At 40.7% G+C, this 27,249-nt stretch overlaps 1 protein-coding gene across 2 annotated transcripts in view; it reads left to right on the plus strand.

Moving 5' to 3' along the window:
• Positions 1-27,249, plus strand: part of JARID2 (jumonji and AT-rich interaction domain containing 2) — a 225,890-nt gene that overhangs the window by 156,564 nt on the left and 42,077 nt on the right. For both annotated transcript variants that reach the window (XM_074575853.1, XM_074575855.1), the window contains exons 4-5: positions 3,095-3,264; positions 17,703-17,879. In XM_074575853.1, the coding sequence (XP_074431954.1) occupies positions 3,095-3,264; positions 17,703-17,879 (347 nt within the window). The remainder of the gene's footprint in view (positions 1-3,094; positions 3,265-17,702; positions 17,880-27,249) is intronic.

Below are 27,249 nucleotides of genomic sequence, written 5' to 3' on the forward strand. Positions count from 1 at the left end.
CCCGAAATAATTGGTTTTATGCTTCTAGAGGTTTTCATGGGGACATATGAGGTTATTAAGATGCATACACTCCTTCACAAGGAAACAGTTTTAAGTTATTGCCCGTGTTTTGAAAGGTATATGTTTTTCCTTTTCCGGCCCACCTTTGAAACGGGTCATCTTGACAGAGACCTGGAGCTAAGGCTGCTTAAAAGCTTGGCTTTTCTGTCCTAACCTCCATGTCTCATCCTTTCTTGCTCTTGGCTTGCTCTGTGCACCCTCAGGCATTGAAGTAGAAGCCTGTGGAGCATATGCCTATCTATGCAAAGAATAGTAGTTGTTGCAGAAACCTAAAGGATGCTGCAGTTACAAAAGGGTGCCTTCGTTTACTGGTGTTCATAAATAGAACTGATGATGCTTACACCTGTAACTGCTCAGGGTTTTAATAAAAAATGGGTATTTCATAAGGAGCAGGCCTGTTCTTGTGGCGCTGGTGAGTTCAAACCAAGCAGAGGAAGTACAGCAAACACCAACAGAGATGCGAGAGGAGAAGCATCTCAGATACATCTGACCATACAGCAAGAAGTCTCCGCAGCCTCCCCAGGTTTGTAGCCTGAAACTGGGTGGAGGGAAGACCTGGCATTTTCACTGTCCTCACTGAAATAAAGGTCTCTGCAGGAGCATGATGGGCAGTGAGGAGCCGGTGATGCTGCCAGGCCAGGCTGTGTGCCGTGCAGGAAGCAGGCAAGCAAAATGAGCAGGGAATTGTTTGTATTGGGAAAGGACAGCTAGCAGAGAGTGTATTTTCAAAGGCAGACCTAACCAAAAGTACTTTCAATTCACTAATTCATTTCATGTCTATGCTGAACTTTAAGTCATTCCCTAATCCTCTTTCAATGTTCTAGGGGCCGATAATAGGGATGCAGCAAACAGCCTTGGCTGATCCTTGCTGCAAAGGGTTAATTTTGAACCATGAAACAGGCTTAACCTTTACTTTTTGGAGTAGTGGTAGTTGTGGAGTCCTCCTTGTTGCTTATCTTTGATCACATGAGGTTTGAGTAGGTAGTTTCAGAGATGTGATGAATGGATAGTGTATGTTCTTAACAGCCAAGCTGAGGAAGCACATTGATGGAGAAGAATCGCTGTGCAGATGAGAGCAGCAGGCAGGGTTGCTTGCTAGCCTTTATAATCTGGTTTGTGGCGAGAGAGCGTACGTTTTGTGCAGAACAGAAGCCAACACAAGCATTTTTCTCTGGCTGAATGTGTGGTTTTGGTGATAGAAATGTAGTTGGTTGAAATTAAAATCCCATTCATCCTGTGTGGGAGTCCCCTGCTTGAAGGAACAGAGCTTTGCAAGGCAATCTGAGTCATTTTGGGGGCATACAGGCAGATCTATACAACATATTCATTCTGGAAAGATAATTGTTCATAGATATAAGGAAACATATATGTTCAATCATCTTTTAGTTCCAGTTCAGGAATTATAAGCACTGTGATAAAAAAAATATAATTATAAACACCATGCTATATTTGCCATTAAGGAAATGAAAATAAGCAGTAAGAATAGCTGGTGGTTTTTTGTTGTTTTGAGGGGGGTAGGAGTTGGATGGTGAGGTCATGGACAATTTTATGCGGAATTTAGGGAGAAAATGGCTGATGCTACTTTTGTTCTCTGTTGTCATTAGGACACATGTATATACGTATACAAACACTGCTGGGATTTAAAAAAAAATATTTTTTTTTTCTATTTTAGTCACAAAATTGTGAAAATTTAAAATACAGTAACAAACCTCTTGTTACCCAACTATTTAAGTTTAATATCCATGAAAAAGGTTTGCCAATTACCTGTTTCATCCGCACTGAATGATAACGGTGCTTTCCTTAAGTCATAACAGTCAAGCCTGCTGTGGAGTGACAAGACCCGGCTTTTCCTTCAGTGTTATTGATTCATGTTTCAGTTTGACATTATGTAAATACTCTGCTATTAGGGAAGAAAATGACATAAAATTGCATCCTTTCTCAATGAGATTTTAAGTTCTTTCAGTAGCTTCTCTCCTTTTTGAAGCTATAATAAAGATCATAATTAGAATCCCAGTTGCTTAAGTGAGAAATTAGCATGTTCTTAAACGCTGAGCAGAGTCAGGTTCCCAGCGAGACCCCCTCCGGGTATCTGTCCTGCCCCAAAGCGCTTTCCCTAATACCAATTTGCATTCTAGACATATTAAAGAAAATCATATTCATTGCCACCTAGCAGTTAATCAGAGCCTTCAGATAGGCTTGAAATAATTTGCAGCCTGACTGCCAAAACCAGCTGCATCCGTTCATTTCCTTCAGCCGTACCCAGGCACTCTCTAAAACTTATCAGAGAGTGTCAGTCCATAGCCCAGTACCAGGACTGTGACAAATTCACTCCATGCATGTCCTGCATTCTTTAAAATTTGTCACAAATACTACTTAACCCCACCCCCAGATGTCCTTGCTTACTGTCTTCTAGGCTGTGGCCAAGGGAACAAAAATCTAATGGCTTTTACCTAATATCTTCCCTGTCAAAAATATTTTTCCCTAAAGGTTTTGATTTGTTTTTGTAGAACTGGGAACTAACATAGATACCTTATCTATTAATATATATATTACCATGTAAATAAGATTCTAGCAGATTGGAATACATTTTAACTTTATTGGGGCTATAATAAACCTAATTTGTAAATTAATTAAAAACAAGAAGCAAAGAATGCTAACACTTAAAAAAAAAAAAGAAGACATTTTCATGGTGCAAAATACAGATTTAGTTTCCAAATAAGTGAATAGTAAACTGTAATTGTATGATGTGCAAGAAAATACTTGGAACATATGAAACAAGTAGTCACAGATTTTATAGTCAAGATGTTCTCTTTCTGGTTTTCCAAATTGTTGCAGAAGTTACCAAAGGGTAAAGCAAATAAAATACTGCCTTCGCAATTGACCCAGGTAGGGATATGTTATTGGTGGGAGACAGAATTGGATATCTGTCTCTCTCTCTTTTTTTTTTTTTTTTTAAAACAGTGAATTTTTATGTTCTGATATCTCTCCTGCAAGTTCTGCCTAACGTGCTTCTGATATGCTCTTGTTTCCACAGGCCAAGGCTGCAAGCACAAAGGAAGTTTGCTCAGTCCCAGCCAAACAGTCCCAGCACAACTCCAATAAAGATAGTGGAGCCGTTGTTACCCCCTCCCGCCACTCAGATTTCTGACCTCTCCAAAAGGAAGCCCAAGACAGAAGATTTTCTCACTTTCCTCTGTCTTCGAGGTAGGAGTCCTGCAGCAGCCTAGGGGGACAGTCTCATTCCAAGAACAAGCCGTAGCACCACACACCGAGTAGCAGCTAGACAAATGTACTGGTGCTACACTTGAATATATTGTGTGCATTTCAGCTCTCAGTAATTTGACCATATCTGCAGCAAGAGCATTCGAGTTCATGGTTGTAAAGGCCATAAAATGACGCCGGTAATAGTGCAAAAGGAAATTTCTTTTATGCTTAGCACTCTGTTATCCTTGAATGGGTTTTTTTTCTAGCTCTCTTAAGTCTTCCCCATCCTCCTTTGTTTTGTCTGACTATAAACTGAAGAAGTGCTTAACTTACCTAAGTACTTGTTCCTGCAAGAGGAGAAATCCGGTTGGAAATTCCCCTTGTCTACCTACTCACTTGTCCTTCATTGTTCAACCTGGATGAGGCTTTTCATCTGACAACTGGTGGAGGGGTTGCCTGTTGTTCTTAGCTGCCCAGGATCTGGATTCTTCCCGTGGTAATAATTAAAACAGGTGAGCTCCTCGATTCTGCGGCCCAAGTGCAGACGAGGCGTCTGAAGTTGTAAGGCGAGGTACCCGAATTGTCTTCCAGTAACAGGTGCCCGAGCCTGGCTGGAGCAATATGTTGTGTGCCTGGCATCCCTGGTGTGTGTCTGTGAGCCCGCATATCAGACTTGGAGACCTTAGTGTGAGATACAGCTCACTGTCCAGATTAAGCTAAAGAAGGAGGAGACCTTACCTGAGTGGTCATTTTTCTGGAGACTTTCCATGGCCCTTGTCCCAGATCATGTACTGTACAAATCATGTACATGCATCTTTCAGTTTAATCTCCCAAGTGTCATATTGGCTCTTGTGGTATGTTTCTCTTTTGGCAGGTGCCCCCCTGGCCCCTTAGCTAGTCACTGCTCTGTCCTTGATGTGCTGGAAGGATGCCTCTTGCTGTTGTTTTGTCCCATTACCTGCTGAAAGGGTGTGCATTTGTTACAAATAGGACTTGTCTGCAAAAGTCTTACCTAGTGGATTGAATCTTTCAAAGCTTGTGTTTGAGTTCCCCTTTCCAGTTCTGAGGTCCCCGTTGCACCTGCAACACTGGTAGTCATCGGCAGTCAACACTACCCATAGCTTCCTGCTGAGGCTTTCTCACCTTAATGCAATGTGGTTTGATTTCTTTTATTCTTCTCTTCTATGAAATTTTAGGCTAGTGGTAGCTTTAGATTGGTTGCTAATACATCTGTCTTGATTCTGGTCCAATATGGAGCCTCCATCCTGTTGGGACTTCTGGTAAAGCGGGTGGGTGGAAGGGATGGAGGGGGATGATTTGCTAGCTTTTGTGTTTGTTTAAAGGATTGAGAGGAGCAGAATCTAATGGAGTTTAAAGTGGCATCACAGTCCTCTGAAATTTAATCTGTGGAAATGTATTTCTAATTTAGTCTGCTGTGAGGTTGATCAGTCTGTTGGCAGCATGTCACTGCTGTGATCTGGGCCAACTGCCACAGTTGTTGGTGGGAAAATTCAGATGGTGGGGGGTGTGTGTGTGTGTATGTGTGTGAGCACACATGGTTGCATTCACACGCTTGTTTCCACTGCTTGCTAACTAAGCGTGTGTTATTTATAGCTTTGAAGGCACTTGCACTTAAAGGCAACCTGTGTGGAGAAGTGACTTATCTCCTTTTTTATTTCCTACTGTCTCTTAACATTCTGCTTTAACAATGCAAATGGGAAGCATGGGTACTTTTGTCCTATTCCAGTGCTTCATTCAGAAGGTTTGATTTTTTTTTTTTAAATCAGTGGCTGTTTAGCTCTTGCACCTGTAATTTTCTTCTTTGTTACTCATCTGTAGAATAATTGATGTTTTGTACTGTCAATTAAGAACTTGCAATTCATTCCTAATTTCTTCAGTATGCAGGAGTACTCATATATTTCAGACAACACGTGCGTTCAGACGGCAAGATCCCAATTACAATTATATCAAAAACCACGAGGGAAAATGTGCTCTGAGTGCCACACACGGCATGTTCTTGGTCTGCTTAAACAGGCTGAAGAAAAGCAGAAAGGGGAAGCTGTCAGCTCTCTGTTTCAGCACCTCCACAAGCTTATTGCTCCATCACCCCTGTATAAAGCCTGAAAAAAGATAGTAAAAACAGGGGCGGGAGGATCTTCTTAGACATCTGCTACCTGGATGCATTTCTGTGGAGGAGCAGGAGGGTGGCTGTGGCTTGGAAGGAGAGGGAGTGGGATTGTTGACACTGCTATTATCATGGTTCTCACTTCGGTGTCTGAACTGCTGTGTCCTTCAGGAAGCCCTGGTTGCCTGAGATTTGTGCCCATTTGGTCCCTCAGATGGTTTAGCTCCAGATGGTGGTCTCTTGATGTGCCCATTGGAGAAAAGGAGGTGGAAGCTGGCTCTTAATATGCTTGCAGGGAGTACATGTAGCAGCCTGCTGGTACATCCAGCTCCAGAAAGGTCCCATAAGTGGCCTTCCAGGACACTTGCAGGCTTAGCTTGATCCTGCTCTTCTGATGGTACACAGTGAGCTCAGAGAGGGAAGAGCCTGCAGCTTACTTAAACCTTGCATAGGGAAGACTTGTGATTTTTTTGGAAGGGATTTGTTTTGGTTTTGAACCTCTGTGCTATTATTTATTGAAGTGTTGAGGGATTCAAAATTGCTTGCATGGTGGGACATGTGTTTTTTCTGATTTCTGTCCAGAAATGTCTGTCCAGCCCTGGCAGTTTGCACTTCCGTAATGAAATGCGACACACAATTACATGAAAATAAGAGCATAGCACTTTGAAAGTTGTTTAGTAGTAAGCGTAGTAGTGATATGATCCAGGACAGTAAATCACCATGTTTGCGTGTGTGTTTGTAGGGTTTTTGGTTGGGTTTTTTTGGGAGTGGTTGGTGGTTTGGGTGTTTTGTTTTGTTTTGGTTTTTTTTTAATTATTTTTATTTTTTTAGAGTTGGGACTGTCTTAGGTCCTAGTCCTTCAAAATGCTCTGACGATATAGTCCTCATTCATGGTCAAAGATTTTCTTTGGCAAAGGAGTCTTCTCCAGGACCAGTGTGAAAACATCTCTCTGGTCATGTCTCTGTCCTTGTCACACCACACCCAGTGGCAGTGTCAGAAGCATGGTGTAAATTTGCAACACCATATCACCGTGCACTTTCATTTTCTATTTTTAAATGGAGAAATCTAAAAATCCCAGCCACAAGCAGAAGTTCACTCTTCAGTACTCTGGGGGGTTTATTTTAAGTGGCAGCAGCTGAATTCTGTGAGTGATGGAGCAGTACTATGATGTGATGGTGTGGAGGAAAGACCCTTGATGTGTGTTAGGTCCCGTATTTAGGAAAAGGAGTCCCATATACCTGGCCTTCTCCTATGTTTCAGAAAATGTAATGTTTCAAATCACTTTTATTTATTTAATTTTAATTTTTTTTTATCATCCTGTAATTTCAAAGGGAGATAATTTAACCACGATGGCCTGCTTGGTTTCATTATTCAGAATACTAGGGGCGTTAGACATATTTTTAATTAGTTTGGTTTTGAACCCTTGATTTGATAATACAATGTACCAATTACTTCTTTAAAGGTAAGCGGAGCAGAATGAAAAAGCTGTAACAGTTGATGAATATTTGAGCACCCTGGAATATATCTCACTGATCAAACTTGACAAAATTCCCTTGCTTTCTATTATTTTGATTTTTAAATATTTTTATTTTTAAATTCTGACCAAGAATTTCCAACACAAGAAGGAAGTGAATAGCACAGATATCTCTGAAGTGTTTGTCTGCAGCGTTCTTATCTTTAAATAGCTTCTTTGAAGGAGCCCATATGCCCTTTGCCAGAGGCATAATTAGTCTTTCGGCAGTGTGCGTAAATACAAGTGTGTCACCTCTGTGCAGTTGTACAACGGCTTTCACTTTTACTGTATTTTCTGCCTCTGATCAAATTTTTCTTGCTAGCTTCTGTTACAGCGCATTTAAGTTACCTTTACTCTGCATAATTATTTACAGGTTAAAAATATTGCGAGTGGAATAATACAGGGCTAAAGGGGGATGAAGAAACAACTCCCTCTGAGCAATGGATCTTTGTCAAAAGGTGATAACAGGAAGGCTATGATTAGGAGCCTACATTTTAAGAAGTTTTCCCATGATCAATTTTCTAATTAAGCCGGGCCTCTGGGAGTTACATGCTAGAGAATTTCAGGGATTCCTAAATAAAGATGGTTTAATTGAGATCTCACAAATGGAGTTTTCGGGCTCCTCTAACAACTACTCTGCAAAACACGTGACTGTTCGCTTTGAGTACTGCAATGACTTCACGATATGATGGTTTCTTACAACTGGGCAAAACCAAAATAGAAAATATCACTATAGCACATTGGTCCAAAGTTAAGTAACTTAAGAATCTTGATGCCATGGTCCTCTTGCAGTTTGCTCTTAAACAGGCTTTTTGGTTTAAACACCTTGTTTAGTTGATAGGCTTGGGGCCCTTTGATACCAGTCTTCTCTCTTGTGTCTCAATAGGAAGTATTGTATTGTCTATGGTAATAGATACCTACAGAGATTTTCCATTACAACAGGAGAGACCCCAAAACCTCGGGAGCTCTTAATTTTGGGCACATTAGAAAATGACCATTAATTAGCTTTTAACAAGGCAGAAAGTAACGCTTGCCTGGTAATTCAGTGTCAATAGGTACACTGGCCTTTATGAGAGCTGGCGACTGCATCAGTCACATTCTTGAAGTCCCAGCCTTCCAAGGGGAGTATGTTGCCACCATGGGGACATGCTCACCAGATCAGAGTAAGCACGATAAATAGCACAGCAGCTTGACTAGGCTGGAAGCAAAGCGTTGAAATGCTGATGCTGTCCAAAAAGGTGGGCTGCTTTGCAGTCTGGGTTAGTTTTTATAATTCCAAAGTAATGCTAAAACATTACGATAATTTTTTTAAAATATTGGAGGAAGATTTGTTATCAATTTCGTTGTTAAATCATTTGATGTTTGAGACCAAAATTTTAGAGTGGATTGAAAACACAAGAATAAACTCTGGGGTGTAGAATCTTAATTGCACAAACCATTTAATAAAAATAAATTTGCATTTAGCAAATGTAATCTCACAATTTTGACGTTCTTTTTTTAACGTTAGGAGTAACATTGAAATGTAAAAGAAGAGGTATATCTCATAACGTGCAACCATTTAGTCCACCTCTGGAATATGCTGCTCTGGGCTGGTAACTCACTCCTGCAGTGGTTTAGTATAGGAGTAATTTAATCAGTGTTGGCAGGGAGAAGTGGATATGCGGGCTTACAGTGAAAAGCACGTGTATGAGGTATGCAGAGAGAGCCCGGCGACTAACACTGTGGCATTATTCCTTCCCAGGGGATGGGAGTGCTGCTGGAGGGCTGTTCCTTCAGGGACGCAGTGGAAGGTGCATCTTCACATCAGTTTGTGCCTGCCAGGAGATTTAAGAGGTTGTAAGAGCTGCTGAGTGCAAGAGTAGTGTGCATGTAGTACTGCAGCTGAATCAAAGTTTTACCCTGATCTTCCCATTTTGGGGCCCCTTTCTGATGTTAATGATTCCAATATCTACCCCTGCAAAAAGCCACAGGATGAAATTAGCTCACTGAAATGGGAGACTCATCTTGTGGTTCAGCTTTTGTGTTTGCCACGGATTCTCTCCGAGTCCCTTGGTGAGCTGCTTAGATTTTCGGTGAAATGAGGAGAAATATTTAACTCTCTATGTCGGTATTGACATAGCTGGACATCGATTATGGATGAGCTACTGGCATAAAATCTGAGTGCTCTGATGGCAGCAGCAGTGCTTCAAAACTTCAGTGCCCACAGTTTTCGCCACCCAGGTGGGTGATATAAAGTATTCTGGCAAAGGCAATTCCTGCCCTCCTTGCCAACCAGAAACCCATGAGCCTGCTTCTGTAACCTGTGAACCTATTGTAGGTTCAGTGCCCCCTGAAAGGCTTAGTTTGTGCTAGGAATGGGGCTCAGGATCTCTTGGGTATGAAACGCAGCCTGGTAGCCTTCTGGGCATGGCAGCATGGGGGTTTGGGATTTGCAGACTTGCCTTGTTCATGGTGGAGAGGAACATAAAGTCGGGGTTGAAGTGTATGTGGGAAGGGTTGGTTTTGAGGTTTGCCTCTAAATCTATCCAGGTTAGTGGAGGTAAATTGCTTTGAGATTGTCAGATACAAATTGTAGATGTGAGAAGCACAATACGTGTTTTTTTGAAATATTCAGTAGTCTGCTACTCTGGTGTGTGTTTTGTTGACCTCGAAAAGTGAACCTTGTATCTTTTTCCTGAAGATTCACGCGTTTCCCCACGCTTACTCCGCTTCTCTAAAAAAGAAACAATTTCCTTTGGCTTTTTGGTTTTAACTTATACTGCTTTGAAGAATAGACTGAGAAGAAAATGAGTTTTATGATACTAGAATAGCCAATAAGTTATCCATAAGACTAAGTATCTTGTGATTGGTACGACAGCAGAGGAAGGGAGAGTTTGAGCATTGGTGTGTTTATGAGCTCTGTTTTGTTTCTGTACTTGGGATGGCCTTTTCCTCCCTCGCCCAGGCACGGGGGAGCTCCCTCTGGGACTGTTGCTGCAGGTGGAGTCAGACAAGTGAGATACAATTGCTCTTTCCTATAGAGTTTATGCAGTTCATTCTCTTTTAGCCTTGCTCTGTAAAATGACCATAAAGTGCAGGCATAAATTACATTTATTCGCACTTCAGGGACTTGGTGCTGTGCTGTCAAAACGTAATAAGTAGGACATACAATAAATGAGAAGCAGCCCCTAAATTTTAAGCATTGAGATGCCAGTACATGGGCAGCATTTGGGAGGCAAGGTTTTTCCACCTGCATACAGCCCCAAAATGGGGCCATATGTCAGAGGGGAAGCCAAACCTCTGGATGCAGTTTGTTATAGGGCTTGGCATGCCACATGTTTATCAGGGCAGGTTTAAGTCCTGCATACCTTGACCTGCCTTGTGTTTAAATCATTCTGACGTCTTAAATTGTTTTTACGATTTTTCCAAAGCACATCTGGGTTATGTTTAATTGTTAGGAGGGGAAAAAAAAAAAAAGAGAGGAGCTAGAGAGGGAGTTGGTGTAAATAATTCATGGAGAAGAATCCTCCAATTTTGCAGAAACCACAGCCCAAATTACAGAGAAGGCTCTTGGATTGAGATGATTTTTGTTGTGGTTGTAACATACCAGGGTTTGAATCCTGTCCAGATGAAAACATTTGGTTTGTACTTCAGTAAATATTGCAGAAACACTGCCAGCTAATTCTGAAGAGTAATGAAATAGTGCTTTTGGCAAAGCGCATGCACTTTCCATACTTCTGATTCCATGCTTCAGATCCAAATTCAGAGTTTCTTTTAAGATGTTTAGCTGGTCCAAGACAAAAGTTAATGTAATTTAATGAGAAACAAAACACACCGTAATTTAGGAGGGAAAACTACACATTTGTCAAATAAAAAAAAAATAATAACCTCATTAGTCAAATAAAATGGCTGAAAAAGAGTTTAGTTTATTCTATTAATCAGGCACTTGCTGCTGAGGTCAACGCATCTGTATGTACAGGTTACGCAAGCATCAATTCTGCCTACTGTTAGTAGCAAGCCTGATCTTTGCACATGCAAAGGGTAACATCTTTCCAAGAAAACTGCTAAAAGCAGCACCACAGCTTAAAAAAACATATTTAACTTTGTACTTATTTTCGTATAAGCATCGGATTATTATAACAGAGGACATAAAATACATTTGTCATCCTTTCGTATGCATTAGGCAACACTTTGTGTATAGTTGTGGTAATTATTTTTCCTATATAGTTAGGTTTTCTTTTGTGTTGCTCACACAATAGGAGGGAAGGCAAAAATACTCAAGAGGGAATTTCAATAATGAAACTGCAAATAACAGACGGGAACAGTTGCCAAACATACTTCAAACCTCATTTTTTAAAGAGCTGCGTATCCTCCCTTTTTGTAATAATTCATAGCTCATTGTAACCACGATGAGTGAATTTAAAAAAGAAAAATCACCATTAATGATTTTCTCAAAATTTGTCATGCACAGCAGTATCTGATCGCAGGAGCAGTAACTCCTGTTCCGATACCAGTGAGGAGAGGGTACCTGGGGTTTTGTTAGCTGTCTGAGCTTTCTGTGTGGCTTGCAATCCCTTAGTCAGCCACGGCAATTTGTTAGACTTTCAAAATCGCAAGATGAGAGCCAGCTTCGGTGATATGGCCTTACCGCCATGGTTTGGAGGAGTGGGAGAGGGCTGGGAAGTTTCGTCCAGGTTGCTGCCTGGCTTTGGCCATAGCTTTTCTGCTCTTAACTGTGAGTTAACAGTGACTTGTCAAGTGGGAAAAGATGAGTGCACATCCAGATCAGGGCAGTGGGTAGACAGCACTGTCAGACAGGTACTCTTGTTAAAGCTGCTCAATACAAGGTGTCCTACCCACTTTACTGTATTTGTTTACTAGTTAGTAAACAAATTCAGTAATTCTTTCAACATCTTTCTTCTCCCATTGCTTCTGCAGCCTGTGTCTGCCTGCTAACTTATCTCTCACTGCTCGCCTCTTTGTCCAGTCCCAGCACATCTGAGCCCCTCTCTTCTGCTCTGCTTCTACTGCAGGCCCTTTCTTTCAGCTTGCTTCTTCTGCCATGGCTTCTCCTTCCTGCCCATCATGTTGCAATTGCCTTGTCCTGTTCTTTGGTGATGGCACATGCTTTTATGCAAATACTGATGCAAAGCAAATCAACTGTCTTCAGGGGAGGAAGAAAAAAGCATTTAGGAAGTGTGTGCCTAGACATCAGCAGGACAGAATGTAAAACGTGCAGCCTCCTACATGAGATTGGAAACATACTGTGTTTCATGTTTTGTTTAATAACATAAAGTGATATATTAAGCTACACATTCAATAAGAAAAAGTGTGCATAGAAGTTTTCCAAATCTTTACTTGAGAGCTTGTAACATTACATTACAGTTACAGCATTTATTAATGGACTTTAATTTCCTTAGTCTGGGATTTTAATCTGAATCAGTTCCCTGATCTGATTCACCACATGGCCCCACAAAAAAATTATACTGCCACAGTCTAGGTGGTGGTACAGGAGTAAGCACAAGAGGCCAGATGGGGTTAGATGCTCTGTAGGCATTTTTGATGCCAAGAAAAATGTCCGTGTAGCCACAGACAGTCTTAGATGGTTCCTTGTATGAAACATCTTCTAAATAAGTGGTGTTAGGTCAAATTTTATTTTCTAGATTATCAGCAGATTTGCTGAGTGAGCAGGATTTTCAGGCACAAGCTTATTGGGTGTGCGGCAGGGTGGGTTTCTTACTGTGGAGGGCTTCTTGCATGTTTTCCCCAGGCAATGGAGTGCTGCTCCCCTGCTCTCCTCCTTCATCAGCTGCACTGCCTATGGTAGCAGGTGCCTGCACAACCTGGGGGCTCCTGGAACAGGAGGAGACTTGTAAAATTCAATATAGCCACAGGCTCTTGTAACTCTCACAGATTTTTTTTTTTTTTTATTCTGTTTTCTTGGGGACGGAAAGTGAGGAAGGCAGGGTGTTATGTACCTAGAGTGCTGAGACCTGGCATGCACCATCTCCTGGGCACAGTTGTTGCCCCCTATCTGGAGGATTGCAGCTCTTCTCTCCTGCTGTGGTTATTAATTAAATTCAAATATTGCTCTTTAGATTGCCCTGGGTAAGCTTTGAGAATCAGGCCTTGGTGCTGGGGAGGGCAAGAGGAAGAGGAGGGATGATTGCTCATCTTTGCTCTTGCTGTCTGGCTGGCAAAATGCGTGCAAGAATGAACTGGCATTAGCTGCCTCATGGGTTTCTGTTGCTGAGTGTGTCCAGGCAAGAACAAAAATGTGCACAATAGTGTGTCGTAAATAAAAAAAAAAAACAAGGAAATGCCTACAACTGTATGTTCTGTGAACATGTGTGTATGTAAGTCTTGGGTGAACCTGCAGTTTTCCTTATTCTTGTGCCATTTTGGAGAGTTTTTATCACCTTGTTGTCATACATAATTTTCATGATAAATATCTGTTATATATGGGGAAACCTGAGAACAACCTGTCAGCGAAGTTTCTCTGTAAGGCAAGCCACCATGTTCTTAACTTGAGATGAAGACAGGCCAGATTTATGAGGAAAGGCAATATATTTTGTTAGACCAACTGATATAGCTGGAAAAAACAAAACCAGCTCTTGAGTGCACCTCCACATCTCCAGTGGTCTTAGGGATTCGTGGCTACAATAACACTACCTATAAATTTGTCTAATATAAATTCTGTTTATATAAATTAGCAGCTTTGAGTAACAATTGAGGTCCCCTGCAGAGGCAGGCTATGGTATCATATACACATTCCTGTCTGGTCTCAGAAATGAATAGAAATATTAGGACGGGAATCTATTATAACAAAGAAGGTGAGTGATCACCTAGCTTCTACTCTTACAAGTGCAGCCTCACTTGTATGAGCTTCATTAGTTCTTCAGTCATAATAAGTATGAATTTTATTTCCATAAGAGGAGTTTGGAGGGCTTCTCTTAGCTCCTTGCTTGGTGTAAACCACCAGCACACATTAACCACTCACACTTACACATGTTAGGTGTTGCCTAATCAACATAATTGTCATTCTTTTAGCTTGAATGAAATCACAGTGTACTTACAGGCTTGTCTTCCCTTCACGTTGCCCATAATGGGAATTTGCAGTATCTTTTCAGCCTGTTTCAATATTTTAAACTAGTGTTTTCTCAGCCTTTTGGACACGTTTAGCTACGTAGACTTAAAGTGAAAGTGGTTTTAAGCAGCTCAACCCATAGGTGTGAACAAATTCTCAGTATTTGAGGCTATTCTAGAATCGAACCCTTAATATAAAAGACCATGATAAAAATAGTTCTAATATAAAAAGAAAATTCAAAGCACTTAGATTTCTTTCAGTGTCTTCCATCCATAACAAAGCTTAAATAGAACAAAAATGCGCAAGTCCAACCTTTTTTTTTTCTTTCTTTCTGTTTTGCAAGTCAACTTTAATAAATATGTAGGAAAAACTGGGGTGGAGGAGGAGGGGAGGAGGCGACCTGACTGAACGCCAGCTTTTCTCCAAGGTCTCATATTGCAGAGCACTTAGATCAGTAAAGTGAAAGCTATCAGGACTCTCCTGTGTTATTGGACGTTGCGAGTCTAATTTCTCTGGAAATGTACTTCACAAACAGTCCCAGCTGTCCCAGGAATGCAGTTTAACCATTGTTGTTATAGTTCTCGATTGGAAAGAATTAAAAAAATGTCATTCTGACTGAAGATTTATGCACTGAGATTACAATGATTGAATGTCAGCAGTTAGGTGAAGTTTGTATCTGCTCTCTCACTTGGGTTAGGCCCTCCCTCCTTTCTAAGCAGAATGACACAGTACTGTATTTTATTCTATGCTTTAAGTGTTTTTTTTAAAAAAGAAAAAAGGTTGCTATTGTAATAGCAACATTTTCATCACAGACGATAATTTTTTTGATATTGAAAGCAGCTAACAGAAAAGCTCAGGGATGTGGAACTCTAGGGAAGACAAGGCTTAGAGGAGAGATGCTATATCTGGTCTTCTATTTTAGTGTCTCAGAAGGATAAAATTTCTGACTATTTCTCTAATTATAATAGAGAGATTTCAGTCTGTGTTTGAATCTAATTTTGAGGGTTCCTAGCAGTAAGTTTCTTTTACTGCCATCATTTGTCAATGCATTAATGCACTGATGGTGCCTGACTTCAGATCCTGATTAGAACCAATGCACAGTACAGACTTGCAGAGCTAATAACTTCTGAATCCATACCAGAGATTGGATACCTAGATGGAAGAAAAAAGAATTCATTTTTCAGGCAGCACTATCCTAGAGTAACTGTTTTGGAGTCTCTTTTAGTTAGTTGCTGTTGAGACTTAAAGCTCCCCTCCAAGCAGAAGAATTAGTGTGCCTCTCAGCCCCTCTTACCTAATGGTTGATTGCTTAGAGCACGCCAAAAAAATGCAAAGGTTTTTGTTTCTGTAAGTTGCTACAGCTCCCATGCCTTGAAATATGTCAACAGTCTTAATTTGATCATTAGTCTGTATAAATATGAAAGTTGTGGCATGCAAAAGGCTTTCCCCCTAGGATAACCACATGTGTCCATACATTTATGTCTAGATTGGATGGATTAATACATACGTTATTTCAAGGGGGAAGAATCGTCATGCCCTAGGTGCTGCTGCAGTGTTTCCCCTGGTTGTCCCAGGGCTACCCAATGCACAGCGCAGGGTGCCAGTGGGGAGTTTCTCTCTGCTTCTCCCAAAGGTGGACACAATCCCAAAGGGGCCATTATTGACACCAAGAACAAAGGTCTTTACAGGTGGGGGGCTAAGCCCCACACAGCCGCTTGCTCGCTCCACCCCTGTGGGATGAAGGAGAGAATTGGGAGGGTAAAAGCGCAAAAACTCATGGGTTGAGATAAAGATGGTTTAACAGATAACGGAAAAGCTGTGAGCACAAGCAAAGCAAAATAAGGGATTAATTCATTACTTCCCATTGGCAGGCAGGTGTTCAGCCATCTCCAGGAAAGCACAGCTTCATCATATGTAATGGTGACTTTGGAAGAGAAACGCGATTACTCTGAAAGCCCCCGTTTCCTCCTCCTCCCCCCAGCTTTTATTGCTGAGCACAATGTCATATCGTCTGGGATAGCCCTTTGGTCAGTTGGGATTAGCTGTCCTGGCTGTGTCACCTGCCAACTTCTGTTTTTCCCCCCCAATCTGCTCGCTGGTGGAGCAGAGCGAGAAACGGGATGCTGTGCAAGCATTGCTCGGCAGTAGCTAGAACATCCCCGTGTTATCAATGCTGTTTTGGTCACAAATCCAAAACACAGCACCATGCAAGCTACTGTGGAGAAAATTAGCTCCGTCTCAACCAAAACCAGTCCGCTTAGAAAAGGATGGCTTATCACAGAAACAGCCCGTCCTAGTTTTTGTACCATGTTTAGGTATCCGTTCATTAAAATGTAATTTTTGCACTTAAGAGTATTTTGTACAAACCTGCTGGGAGCAGAAAATACACGACCCAAAAATAAGCTTTAGTAAGTTGTTGGCAATGGCAACACCAACAGCTCAAAACCAAACAAACCACAGAATTGCTGTTCTGAAGAGCTTGTAGCTAGAAGCTTTTCCTAAGGAAGATTCAGCCAAGTAACCACCACCTTGTGTTGTTGGTCTGTAGCCCAGCTCTCTTTGTCCTTTGTCTTACTTAGCTACAGGAAAATAATTGAAGCGATGAGTCCCCATTCTCCACTTCTATTGACTCTCTATTTTCCCCTTTCTTCACCAAAATAATCTTTTTCTGAATAAGTACAAGGCTTCTAGGTCACCTGTCCCTCCAGGGGATAGACACAAGACTCATTTTGATGTGGAAACTAATAATTGAGCATAAAGCAAAGCGTCCATTAGTTGTCAGTGGTATTTGTACATTTAAAAATAGTTATTAGATTGCTACAGTTGTGTCACGTGTCCTGATGCAGTGCAGGGAAACCTACACACTGTTGCACAACACACATAAAAGAGGTTTTGTACAAGAGTTACATTTAAATTACAACCCTGTGTTGCTGTTAAGCTTGTGAATCCTCACTTCTCTCTCACTGAATTGCGTGTTGTGTCTTACGCTTGCGCAAACAAGGCAGGTGAGGGGGAGCATCATGGGACGTAAGCAAGAGATGAGAAGCAACGTCCTCAAGAGGAGCACGCTGGGAATCAGGAGACCTTTGCTCTTCTCTGTCCTTTGCCAGGGACCTGCTAGGCAAATTTAAGCATCTTAATGGCTCGGGTTTTCTCTTTGTTTAAAACTGAACAAAAACGCTGCAAAGCATTGTGTGCAATAGTGCAGAGGTCTGCAAAGCATTGTGAAGTTTAAACAGTAATATTTTAAAGTAATAATAACCTAAAAGTATTACCAGGGTGCAGGTTTGTAAATGTTTTGGGCTTGTTTTTTTTTTCTTATTCTGTTTGGAAAAGCTGTAAGCTTCTAGTTTGTATGTTAAGACTTCAGTAAGGCACTTAAGCACGCATTTGAAATTAAGCATGTGCATTAGTCCTTTTCAGAATACTCAAAGCTATTAATTAGGGCTTGTAGCAAGACTGTTGATTGTCTAAAGTATGAATAGAATGTGCTTGGGGGGGGACACCCTGCTTTTCAAGCACATACATATCCTGTTGCTAAAAATTAATAAATATTAATTTATAACAAACAAACATAACAAACCTCCAGTTAGTCATGCATTGGTGTGACCTTCCATCTCTGTGTCTCTCTCTTCCCTTGCTAGGCACAACACTAAAGTAGGTTATGATCAATGTGGTTAGTGCAGTGAGTGAATGTAATGATGCTAATGAGCCGTTTCTTTATAATGACCAGGTTCTCCAGCCCTGCCCAGCAACATGGTATATTTTGGAAGCTCTCAGGATGATGAGGATGAAGAAGAGGAGGAGGAGGAGACAGAGGACACAAAAACAGCCACAAACAATGCTTCATCATCATGCCAGTCAACCCCCAGGAAAGGAAAAACGCATAAACATGTACCAAATGGGCAAGGTAGGTCCTAAATAGTGCTGTTCTCCTGCACTGCCTAATGAGGAAATTTATGAGCTTAAATGTGCTTAATCCTTGTCCATCCTTCTGGATCTGAGTGAAAAAGGATACAGGTGATAATGGGAAAATGGAGTGAGATGTAGAGTTAGTATCTTCGATTTTAAACTGTTTCTCCTGACAATCTGAACTCTGTCTGTAGCAGAACTATAACTGCAGGGCTGGAATTATATTTTTTTATATATATATATGTATACACACACACATATGTGCTGGATTTATATATATATACACACATATGTGTATATGTGTAGACACACACTCATTCTCTGGCTTTTTTGAGACTGATGATTAATCTAGAATGATTTTATTTTATCAAAGTTAAATATAAGCATTCGTAAGTGATATCAAAATGTGTGACGGGCAACACTTAATTTCTCATGTGCAATATTGATACCACAATTGCAGTAAGTTAAGGTACTGTATTTATGTTGTTGATTGAAAGATTTTATGGAAGAAGCTTTTTCAAGTCAGTTTTTTCTTTGCAAATCAACAAAAGCTGCATTCATTACACAGTATTTTTGTCATGATATCTTTGTGCCATATCTTGATAAATGGATCCGTGTATGTTGCAACATCACCTAGGGTAAAATGGAACTCCTAAAAGCCACACTGAAAATTTTCTGAGCCTGCTATAATGCTCCACCGCCAAAGTCTTGTGTGATGTGGTTCTCTTTCCAGCAAGAGCTCTTGTATCATAACAATTGTATGCCTTCTTGGCCTGACATAATTTCAAAATGAAGCCTGTGCTCTCCATTCACTTCCTCAGTATTAGTTTACCATGAAAATCTTTCCTTCTGGTGACTGACAGTTCAGCTCTCCTCTCTCTGCAGCTCACTTTTTGAGATATGAATGTGACCTGTGCTTGCTGCTTTTTTTGTTTGTTTGTTTGTTTTGTTCTTTCGTGCCACTCTGCTCTGCAGAACAGATTAGTAGATCCCAGTTACTTCACCTCTGCTTTTCAAAAGGGAGTTTTGTATAAAGGGTGCCCTTGTTACATATACCAAAATTAGTTTTCAATTATTAGCTTTTTTAGGACAAGGGGTAAGAGTTTAAAACTGAAAGAGGGTAGATTTAGATTGGATATCAGGAAGAAATTCTTTACTGTGAGGGTGGTGAGGCACTGGAACAGGTTGCCCAGAGAAGCTGTGGATGCCCCATCCCTGGAAGTGTTCAAGGCCAGGCTGGATGGGGCTTTGAGCAGCCTGGTCTAGTGGGAGGTGTCCCTGCCCATGGCAGGGGGGTTGGAACTAGGTGATCTTTAAGGTCCCTTCCAACCCATTCTATGGTTCTAAAATAACAGGCACAAAACCTCTATACATGGAAAATGAGATTGCATGTAACAGAACCTGCTGCCTTAGAGTTTTAAATGTGATACATCATTACAAAAGGAGCTGATCATGCTCCTTGAGAATGTCCCAGATGGCAGCCACTTTGAAATTAGCTTAAAACAGAGACACCTGAAATCTTAATTCGGGGTAAGTAAAGGCAAACTTAATGAGCCATCTAATGGCTTCATAATCTTTATCAATATAGATCAGAGTGAGCATAAATGAAGCTGCTGCTTTAATAGATCTGCAAAAGACCTTTATAAAATACATAGGAGACAATGTGAGATGTTTTGACAAAGGTGATGAAATGGGAATTCCCAGAGAAGACAACTTCTTCTTTAACGTTGTCTTTTTTTTTTTTTTAAATAATTAAAATTTCCTTACCCAGGGGTATTCCCATTTTTCAGTGTCTGTTATTTTGGTTGACAGCCAATAGTATTTGTTTCCTGTGAATAAAGTAGGTTCTTGTTCATGTGTGTCTGTTTTAAATGAGACCACACACAAAGGCAGACCAGGAATGGGTGCAGCAAATGAACTTAATCTAGCGTGAGAGTCTACTTTTAATGAATTAAAGTCTTTTGTTTTTAATATACAATCTGTAGTCAAGCACTTTGGACCTGAAAATGCTAAGTATTTGCTATGACATGCAACAACAAAGGTTCAGAGCTTGATTAATGTCATTAGACAGTGTCAAATGATTGCTTTGTACTAAATGGGGGCCAGAACAACTTTCTGGGTGAAGTCGTTTGTCAATATCCTCTTCTGACACCAATATGGGATGTTATTAGGGTTGCACACCAAACTATTTGTTATAACCTAGCCTGTTGAGCCACCTTTTGGACAGCCAGCTCAATCAAAAACACCTACGTATGAATAAGCAGCACGTGTAACACGTGGCATAGCTTGCTGCACGAATTGAAGTAATTAGCTCAACTGACTTGTTGCCTTCCAACCTTACTGCTTACCTAGATATATTTAAAGCATCAGATTGTTACCTGTGCCTTTTCATCCTCCTTTCTTAGTACTTCTGATGTGCTGCACATATATCCAGCTGTTAAAGAGCAAAGTAAAATGGTTGGCAGGAGAAGTGTTTATCCCCCACATTCATGGGAGTGTGGAAAAGGGATATGTAGCAATGTGCAAGCCTTTCCTTCGTGCAATATCTTAGTGCAGGCGGTGATAGTCTTGTGGTTAAACTGTTTTCTAAGATATTGCTGTGGTTGCCACAAGGGAAAACAGTAGAGCCATGCTGTTAAAAATTGGTTTCGTGTCATTGCCAAACTTCAGCTGATTAGGCTGGGTCTGACACATGTTAAGGTAAGTTAGTGGCAGATAAAGCCTTGGATGTCATTGGTGGGTGCTTTGTGCCCTGGTTAGAAACTTTTAGTAGTTCTGGGTAGGTATCTCTCATGTCGTGCGGAATGTTCTGCGTGTAACTCCTCCCGTTACTGTCTTTTTTTCAGTGTGCTTTAACTTAACAATGAACAATTCTCACTAAGAGAAGATACTGTCTAAAGACTTCCAGTTGTCATTTGCAAGAGAACTGTTTTCTTGTAATGTAGAGTAAAACAGTGGTGAGTGGTTCTTACTTGCTAATGGATTAAGGTGTGATCTCACAGTAAGTGTCATAGATTAATTCAGGTCAGAGAAGACACCAGGAGGTCATCTAGTCTTACCTCTTCTGCAAAATACCATTGATAACTTCTTCTGACAAATTCAGCAATAAAATTGGCAGAGGTTTGTGCCTTTAATTATCTGTGTCTTTAGAGGAGGGGGAGATTTTAGAAGCTTTCTAAAACTTGATGTGGAATTTTGGTCCTAATCAGAATGATTTTAATTGAGTTAGGATTTATAGCGGGGTTAAAACGGTGAAAGGCCAGAAACCAATCAACTGAATCACTTGGTCTCCATATAGCTACTGACTGCAAAAGGATATTTTCCCAGCTAAGAAACCATATGAACATTTAGTTGAAATAGAGAAATCCCTCTTGCTGTTTCAGTCATGGATTTCATCTTTTTAAAGCACGTAGTTCACTTTTAACTTCAGACCTTCTAAGTAAGTTTTTGGTGATTTTCAAAATTAACGTATGGAAAATTAGGGATGATGTGGTGCTGCATATTGCAGCAGATAGAGCAGAGGTTCGGATGGCTGTCTTGTAATTGCAGGCCTGTTACTGACCCTTTTGAGGGTGGGTGTAGAAACCCCGTAATTCTTGGTGTTTAGGTCCAGAACGCCCAGCCACGGGACGCCTGCGTGCTGCTCAGATGGATATGCTTATTTTCCAGCTTGCATTTTGTACGCATCTCAAATGACCATCAGTCTATCTGCGGCTATTACACGGCTTTGAACACAAGGAATTTGGTGGTAGAAGCCAGGCAGGAGCATTGGCTTAAACAATGTGTTTTTTCTTCAGTGTAGTTGCCAGGTGTGGGGAGAAACTTCTCAACCACAGCCTGGATGACAGGGCGTCTTGCCAACATGGAGGAGGAGATGGAGAGACATTGATCTATTAGAAAATTGACCTTATGCAAAGGGAGGAGGGCGTCAGTCATCAGCTGCTGTGGGCTGACGTGCAGGGAAAGCAGGTTCTCCGCAAGCGAGCTGTACTCCGCTTCCCTGGGGGACGGGGAGGTACCGAGTCTAAATTACATCTCCCTGCTGCTCGGAGGAAATTCCAAGTTGTAGGTAAGAGGGTAGGCTTAGGACTCGGTTCCTTTAAAACTAATTCTTTGAATTCCTCATGACTAAATAAATCCTACTTTGATTTCGTTCTGTGGCACAGCGGAAGGTTTTCTCTGCAGGCTCCTGAAGGAAAATGTTTGCAGGTGCCAAGTGTTTTGTTAGGCAGGCTGGGATAGGGAGCTGGAAGATGCAACGGGGGAGTTGTTGGCTTATCGGTCCCATCACAAGAGCAAAAAGGGATAGGCGTTACCCTACTTGAAAGGGCTTGTGGACTGGAAAAGGGCTTCAGGAGGAGCAGAATACAGAGATGCGGTTGCGTAGACAACTTTGAAAGGGCACGCAACAGGCTACAGTTCCTCTGAGATGGTTGGCTAATTTCCTCAAGAAGGGTGATTGTAGGATTAGGTATTCCTCACACCAGCACAGCAGTTCAAAGGTGGAGAGAAGAGCACACCTGGGCCAGCATACGTGGAAATGTCATGTTTGTCTTCGGACGCCTGAGATAGCCGATTAAGTTCAATTTAAATGTAGGAAAACAGAGTTAGCCATCATTATTTGTAACCAAACTTCTTCAAGAAGGAAAGTCTTGTTTCCTTAGCTGGAGCAAACCAGCTCTGGTGTGTCAGCAAACCTGCTGGGTCAGAAATGGTTACTGGTCTGTGCTGTGTTTTGTTGACATGGTCAGATAAAAACTGCTCTGCATGCCTTTTGCCTGAAATGAGCAGGGCAGAAAATTGCATAGATGCCTTTTTTCTTGGGGCTCAAATTTCAAAACAGATCTGGCAGTAGTGCGTAGTAAGCAGGCATCACTAGAAATACTATACTCTGTTTTAGTGCTGTCTTCCTCGCTTACCAGAAATACAAACGAATGTTTCACCTCTCAGTTTGCAGTGGATAATTTGGCAGAGTAATTTCCTTACATGTGTAGTAACAAAGATGAGGCAGGAAAAGATTCTAGGTAGTTGGGCTTTTTTTCTTATTTCAGGATATAGTTCAATGCAGTGTTTGTATGTCTTGGGCTTAAATGGTGTATTTTTAGCATACATTACTGTTTGTACGCATTGTGAGAAAATTCTAATTTGTGGTTGCAATTCTTTATTTAGTCTTGTTTTTAACTAAATTTGGTATTTGGGGGTGGGTACATAAGACAGAGTCTTAGGCTTATGCATTTTTTTTTTTAGTAAAATTAATCCTGTAGAGAGGTAAACATCTAGAAGAAAAATAGTTTTTGCACCCAGCTAAAAAGCAGAATGAGAACATTTCAGGCAGAGTGCTACAATAGTTAATGGGTAGGCAATTATTTTGATGATTTACAGCCTTTTGTTGAAATACCATGGAACCAGTAATTGTTGCAATAAACATTTTTGCACATTTAATTTTTCTGCAAAAATATGTAACATGAAAATTACCCGTTTTGTGGTAATTTACATATTTAAATATGCAAATTAGACACAACACATGTGGGGATTTGCGGATTTTCAGTAGCTAGATGTATGACCTGTGGAGAAGAATAGGGGAGCTGGAAGTTGCTCAAAAAAATTGGATTGTTATCCCAGTGAGAGACTCGTGATAACAGATAGACACTTCTTGTATGGACTTGCTGCTTAGCGAGTGACCCTTTCGATGTTGTTTGTGTCGTAATGGTTAGGTGAGAGTAATGAATTTGTGTTAAGATGAGACACTTGGTATTGAATTTTTGCAAACGGTGGCACGGTGTCTCATACCAGTACCAGTGGCGCAGTATATTCCTGTACGTGTAGGGTTTTGAGCTGTGCTACTGATAGTGTCAAAAAGAAATTCAGTGTTATCTGCCACGGTTCTCCTGTTTGACTTCTCTAGCTGTTGAAATCTTGTTGCAGAGTTGTCCACTGAGAAATTGCATAGCGTTGGGTGAGGGCTGGAGAAGTGCGGAAACAGTGGTACCACATGTTTTCATACCGTGTTGTGGTGTCCTTTTCTCCAGAAATACGCGTTTGCCACTGACCCCAAGTTGGTAGATCGTGTTGGGGGGCTTCAGAAGACAGCTTCTATCTCTGGAAATGGTTTATAGAAGTCTGAACATACCCAACACTTCAGGAAAACAATTGGCAGTGTTAAAATACTCTGTTTTATGGAAGTAGATCATTGTTTTAGTTCCTCTGGGAGGGGAAAAGAATTATTGCCTGGGTCCTTTAAGGCAGTTTGAGAGCCACATAAATGTTTTCACAGTGACTTAAAACTGAATTGAAGCCAGAGCAAGAATGTTTTTGTACAGTAACGGATACTTAATGCCAGAAAGTTGATTAATATTACATCTCTTCCCAAACATGATCTATGTAACAACATGAGGTTTGCATTGGAATATCTGGCTCGGGTTCACGACATTGGCAAGGCTCCCTTTTCTCCTTCTAAAAACAAAACTTCTCCCTTTCACTCTTATCTTCCCTCTTTGTTTTGGATAGTTTTATGAATGTGCAATTACTCGCTTTATGCGGCACGAGCTCTGCAACATGCGGCATATGCGTACATGTATGGTCCATGTATTTATCTTCCAGACACTGTTATAAAAGCAAAAGAGTTCATACCTCAGTACTCTGCGCTCTCTGCAACTGAGTCCCCCCGTTATCTCAAGTATAAAGCATACCTGGTGCAGGAATTAACTCCAGGAGGGCTTGGGAGAGAAAGCTTAGCCTGTGGAGTCAGCTGTTGGCTGAACCTGGTCCAGTAATTCTGCTGCTTACACAGTGAAAGCCTGATTATTGTACGTATTATAAATTGGCTTCTGAATGGCTGGCTGGATGTATGCTATAAAGTACTTGCATGCAAATTCATTTCTAGGAATACTTCAGAAAATTGTTGAAAACACAATAAATATTTATAGCTCACTTCAGTGTCAATTCCTGTAGTAAATGTTTAGTTGCTCTGTAGTAATTGAGCACATCTATGGCTTTACTTGATGAAACATTTTTTTTCAGCCATTATTATAGCTGCACCTAGTACATGCACAGTTTGCATTGGTTTGCCTAGGGATTCTTTATCACAGTTTCAAATGAGATACCTCGAAGTCCCTGTATGGGATCCTGGGTGAATATTGGTGCCGGGGGTCCAGTTCCCCCAATGCAGAGAGCACTGTGATGCATCCGCAGGGATCATGCCTGCCATAAGGTTTTTCTCTGCTGCCATAAATTATATCAGTGGTTTAAAAACGCCCAGTGCTTGTGAGTTTTGAATGTAGTGGTTCGGTTTCTTTGCATTTGATCATCACTGCTAACCAAAAGACCCACAAGTATTTCGCTCTGGGACTCTTATTGTTTCAGCTTAATAATAATAATAATTGCTTTGGAGGACGTGGCATTTTGAGGACGAGCATTCAGATAGATATGGATAAAAGGATATGTGAAGTGTCTGAACACTAATAATTTACTTGCACTTTTAACTATTTGTTGGTAGTGCTCTTACCTTTAACTAAAAGCCGTTCTGGAAATATAGAGCTGATTAAGGTAGCATAAAATAATTATAATTCAAGATTATGAAAGATTTCTGGTTTAATAATGTGAGTTTCACCACTCGTGGGTTGGGTTTTTTCCTGACTTTCTGGTTTTTAATGAAATTATTGCTTCAAGGATGAAACCTTTATTGAATATACTCTTTTGTGAGGAAAAAAATAACAGGGAGCAGAATATTGGATATTGTGCATGTTGGAGTTCTTTCTCGGATGGGAGACTGTAGCTGGGACATGTCTACATTTGGGCTTAGTAAAGCATAAGGTGCACCTTTTCTGAATGTCACATAAATATTGAGGAGCTGGCAATAGGAGAACGTGATTTGTTGCATAAGAGGACACAAAAGACTTGGTAATTGTTTTATTGCTAAATCAGATTTGGTCTCAGTAATATTTAATAGAGAGTTTTGGAGTTTTTGGGGGATGTATTGTTTTCTTTCCTTTGAGAAGTAGTTGTTTCAGCCTTATTACCAGTTATTCTTCTATGAGATTTCTTGAGGGGCTTTTTGGTCTTTCGTGGTGATTTCATCTTTTCACTGAACTGTCTTACTGGCTATTTGTGCCAGAGTTTAATCTTGTATTGTACTCTCTAAGCCTAAATACTTCTAAATTTTTACGCAGATGGAAGCAAAATCATAGTCCAGGGGACACACACCCACCCACCTGCCCCCATTAAATGCTTGGCTTGTGATAGTGTTTTGTAATTAGTCAAGTTAATGTTTTGATACTTGTTCACATAATATATTTTTGGATTTTGCAGAACTTATTATTGCAGAAAGGTTTTTATACCTATCTAGCTGGATATAACAATATTCTAGGTGTTGGAAGAAATAAACACTGCTTTTTATAGAAACTGATACCATCTACTGTTTGACTAGAGACAGCTTGACTAGGACTGTTTTGCATGTATGTCTCTCCCTTTTTATTGTGTTTTCAGGCTTTAAGCTTTTTAAGCTTTTCCTGTGAGACTGAACATTTTTTTCTCTCCCATTTCTCTCTTCCCCTTTCAAGAATCTTACAAATTAAGACAAAAGATAATTACTCAGAGGGTAAAACTGGCAGGGTTCCCACGACACTTAAAATTAATGAGCTGTTGCATATAAAATATACCTTTTCTCATGTTCGCTGGGTTGGGGTTTTTTTTGTGAACCATAAAAGTGCACAATTTGGCTTTTTGGCTGTGTTTTCTGTTTTAGTAATTTTCGGTTTATAAAGTGGCAACTGAATAAGAAAACTAATCTCTCTGACTTAACGTTTCCGTATGAGCAGATCGGTATATACCATTTGTTCCCTCCAAAGGAAAATATCACTTGCAGTGATGAAATACGTATTAACAAAGCTGCCATCGGTTGTTTGTGCTATGTCTTATTAAAAATAAATAGTTGTGCTTCGTGCATCCATAGCGCTTTCCATCTGATGTGAGAACTCCTTACAAAGGAGGACAAATGTATTGTCGTGAACTCCCTGAGAGGGGTTGGCAATTATTATCAGTTCCATCACTGGAAATGAGACACGGAGGTTACACGACTTTCACTGAAATCACTGAGAAATCCTCGGCTGGCTGGGGCAGCGCCAGTTGCTCCTGAGCTCAGGAGTGATGGAGCCATGGGGGAATTTGCAGTGATTTCGCTGCCAATGGCTTTTCTCTCATTCTTACTCAATTTATGGAATAGGGAAGGAAGAGCAATTGCAATTTTTTATTTTTCTACATAATCTGCTTCAACACTTATGACCGGCTGAATATGATAAGTGGCCGGAATAACAAATTTGTCGGTATCTGGATGAAGTTTCAGCTTTTGGAGGTGTGGTAGGAAGGTAGAT

The sequence above is a fragment of the Larus michahellis genome, chromosome 2 (genome assembly GCF_964199755.1).
Source record: "Larus michahellis chromosome 2, bLarMic1.1, whole genome shotgun sequence".
Taxonomy (NCBI): Eukaryota; Metazoa; Chordata; class Aves; order Charadriiformes; family Laridae; genus Larus; species Larus michahellis.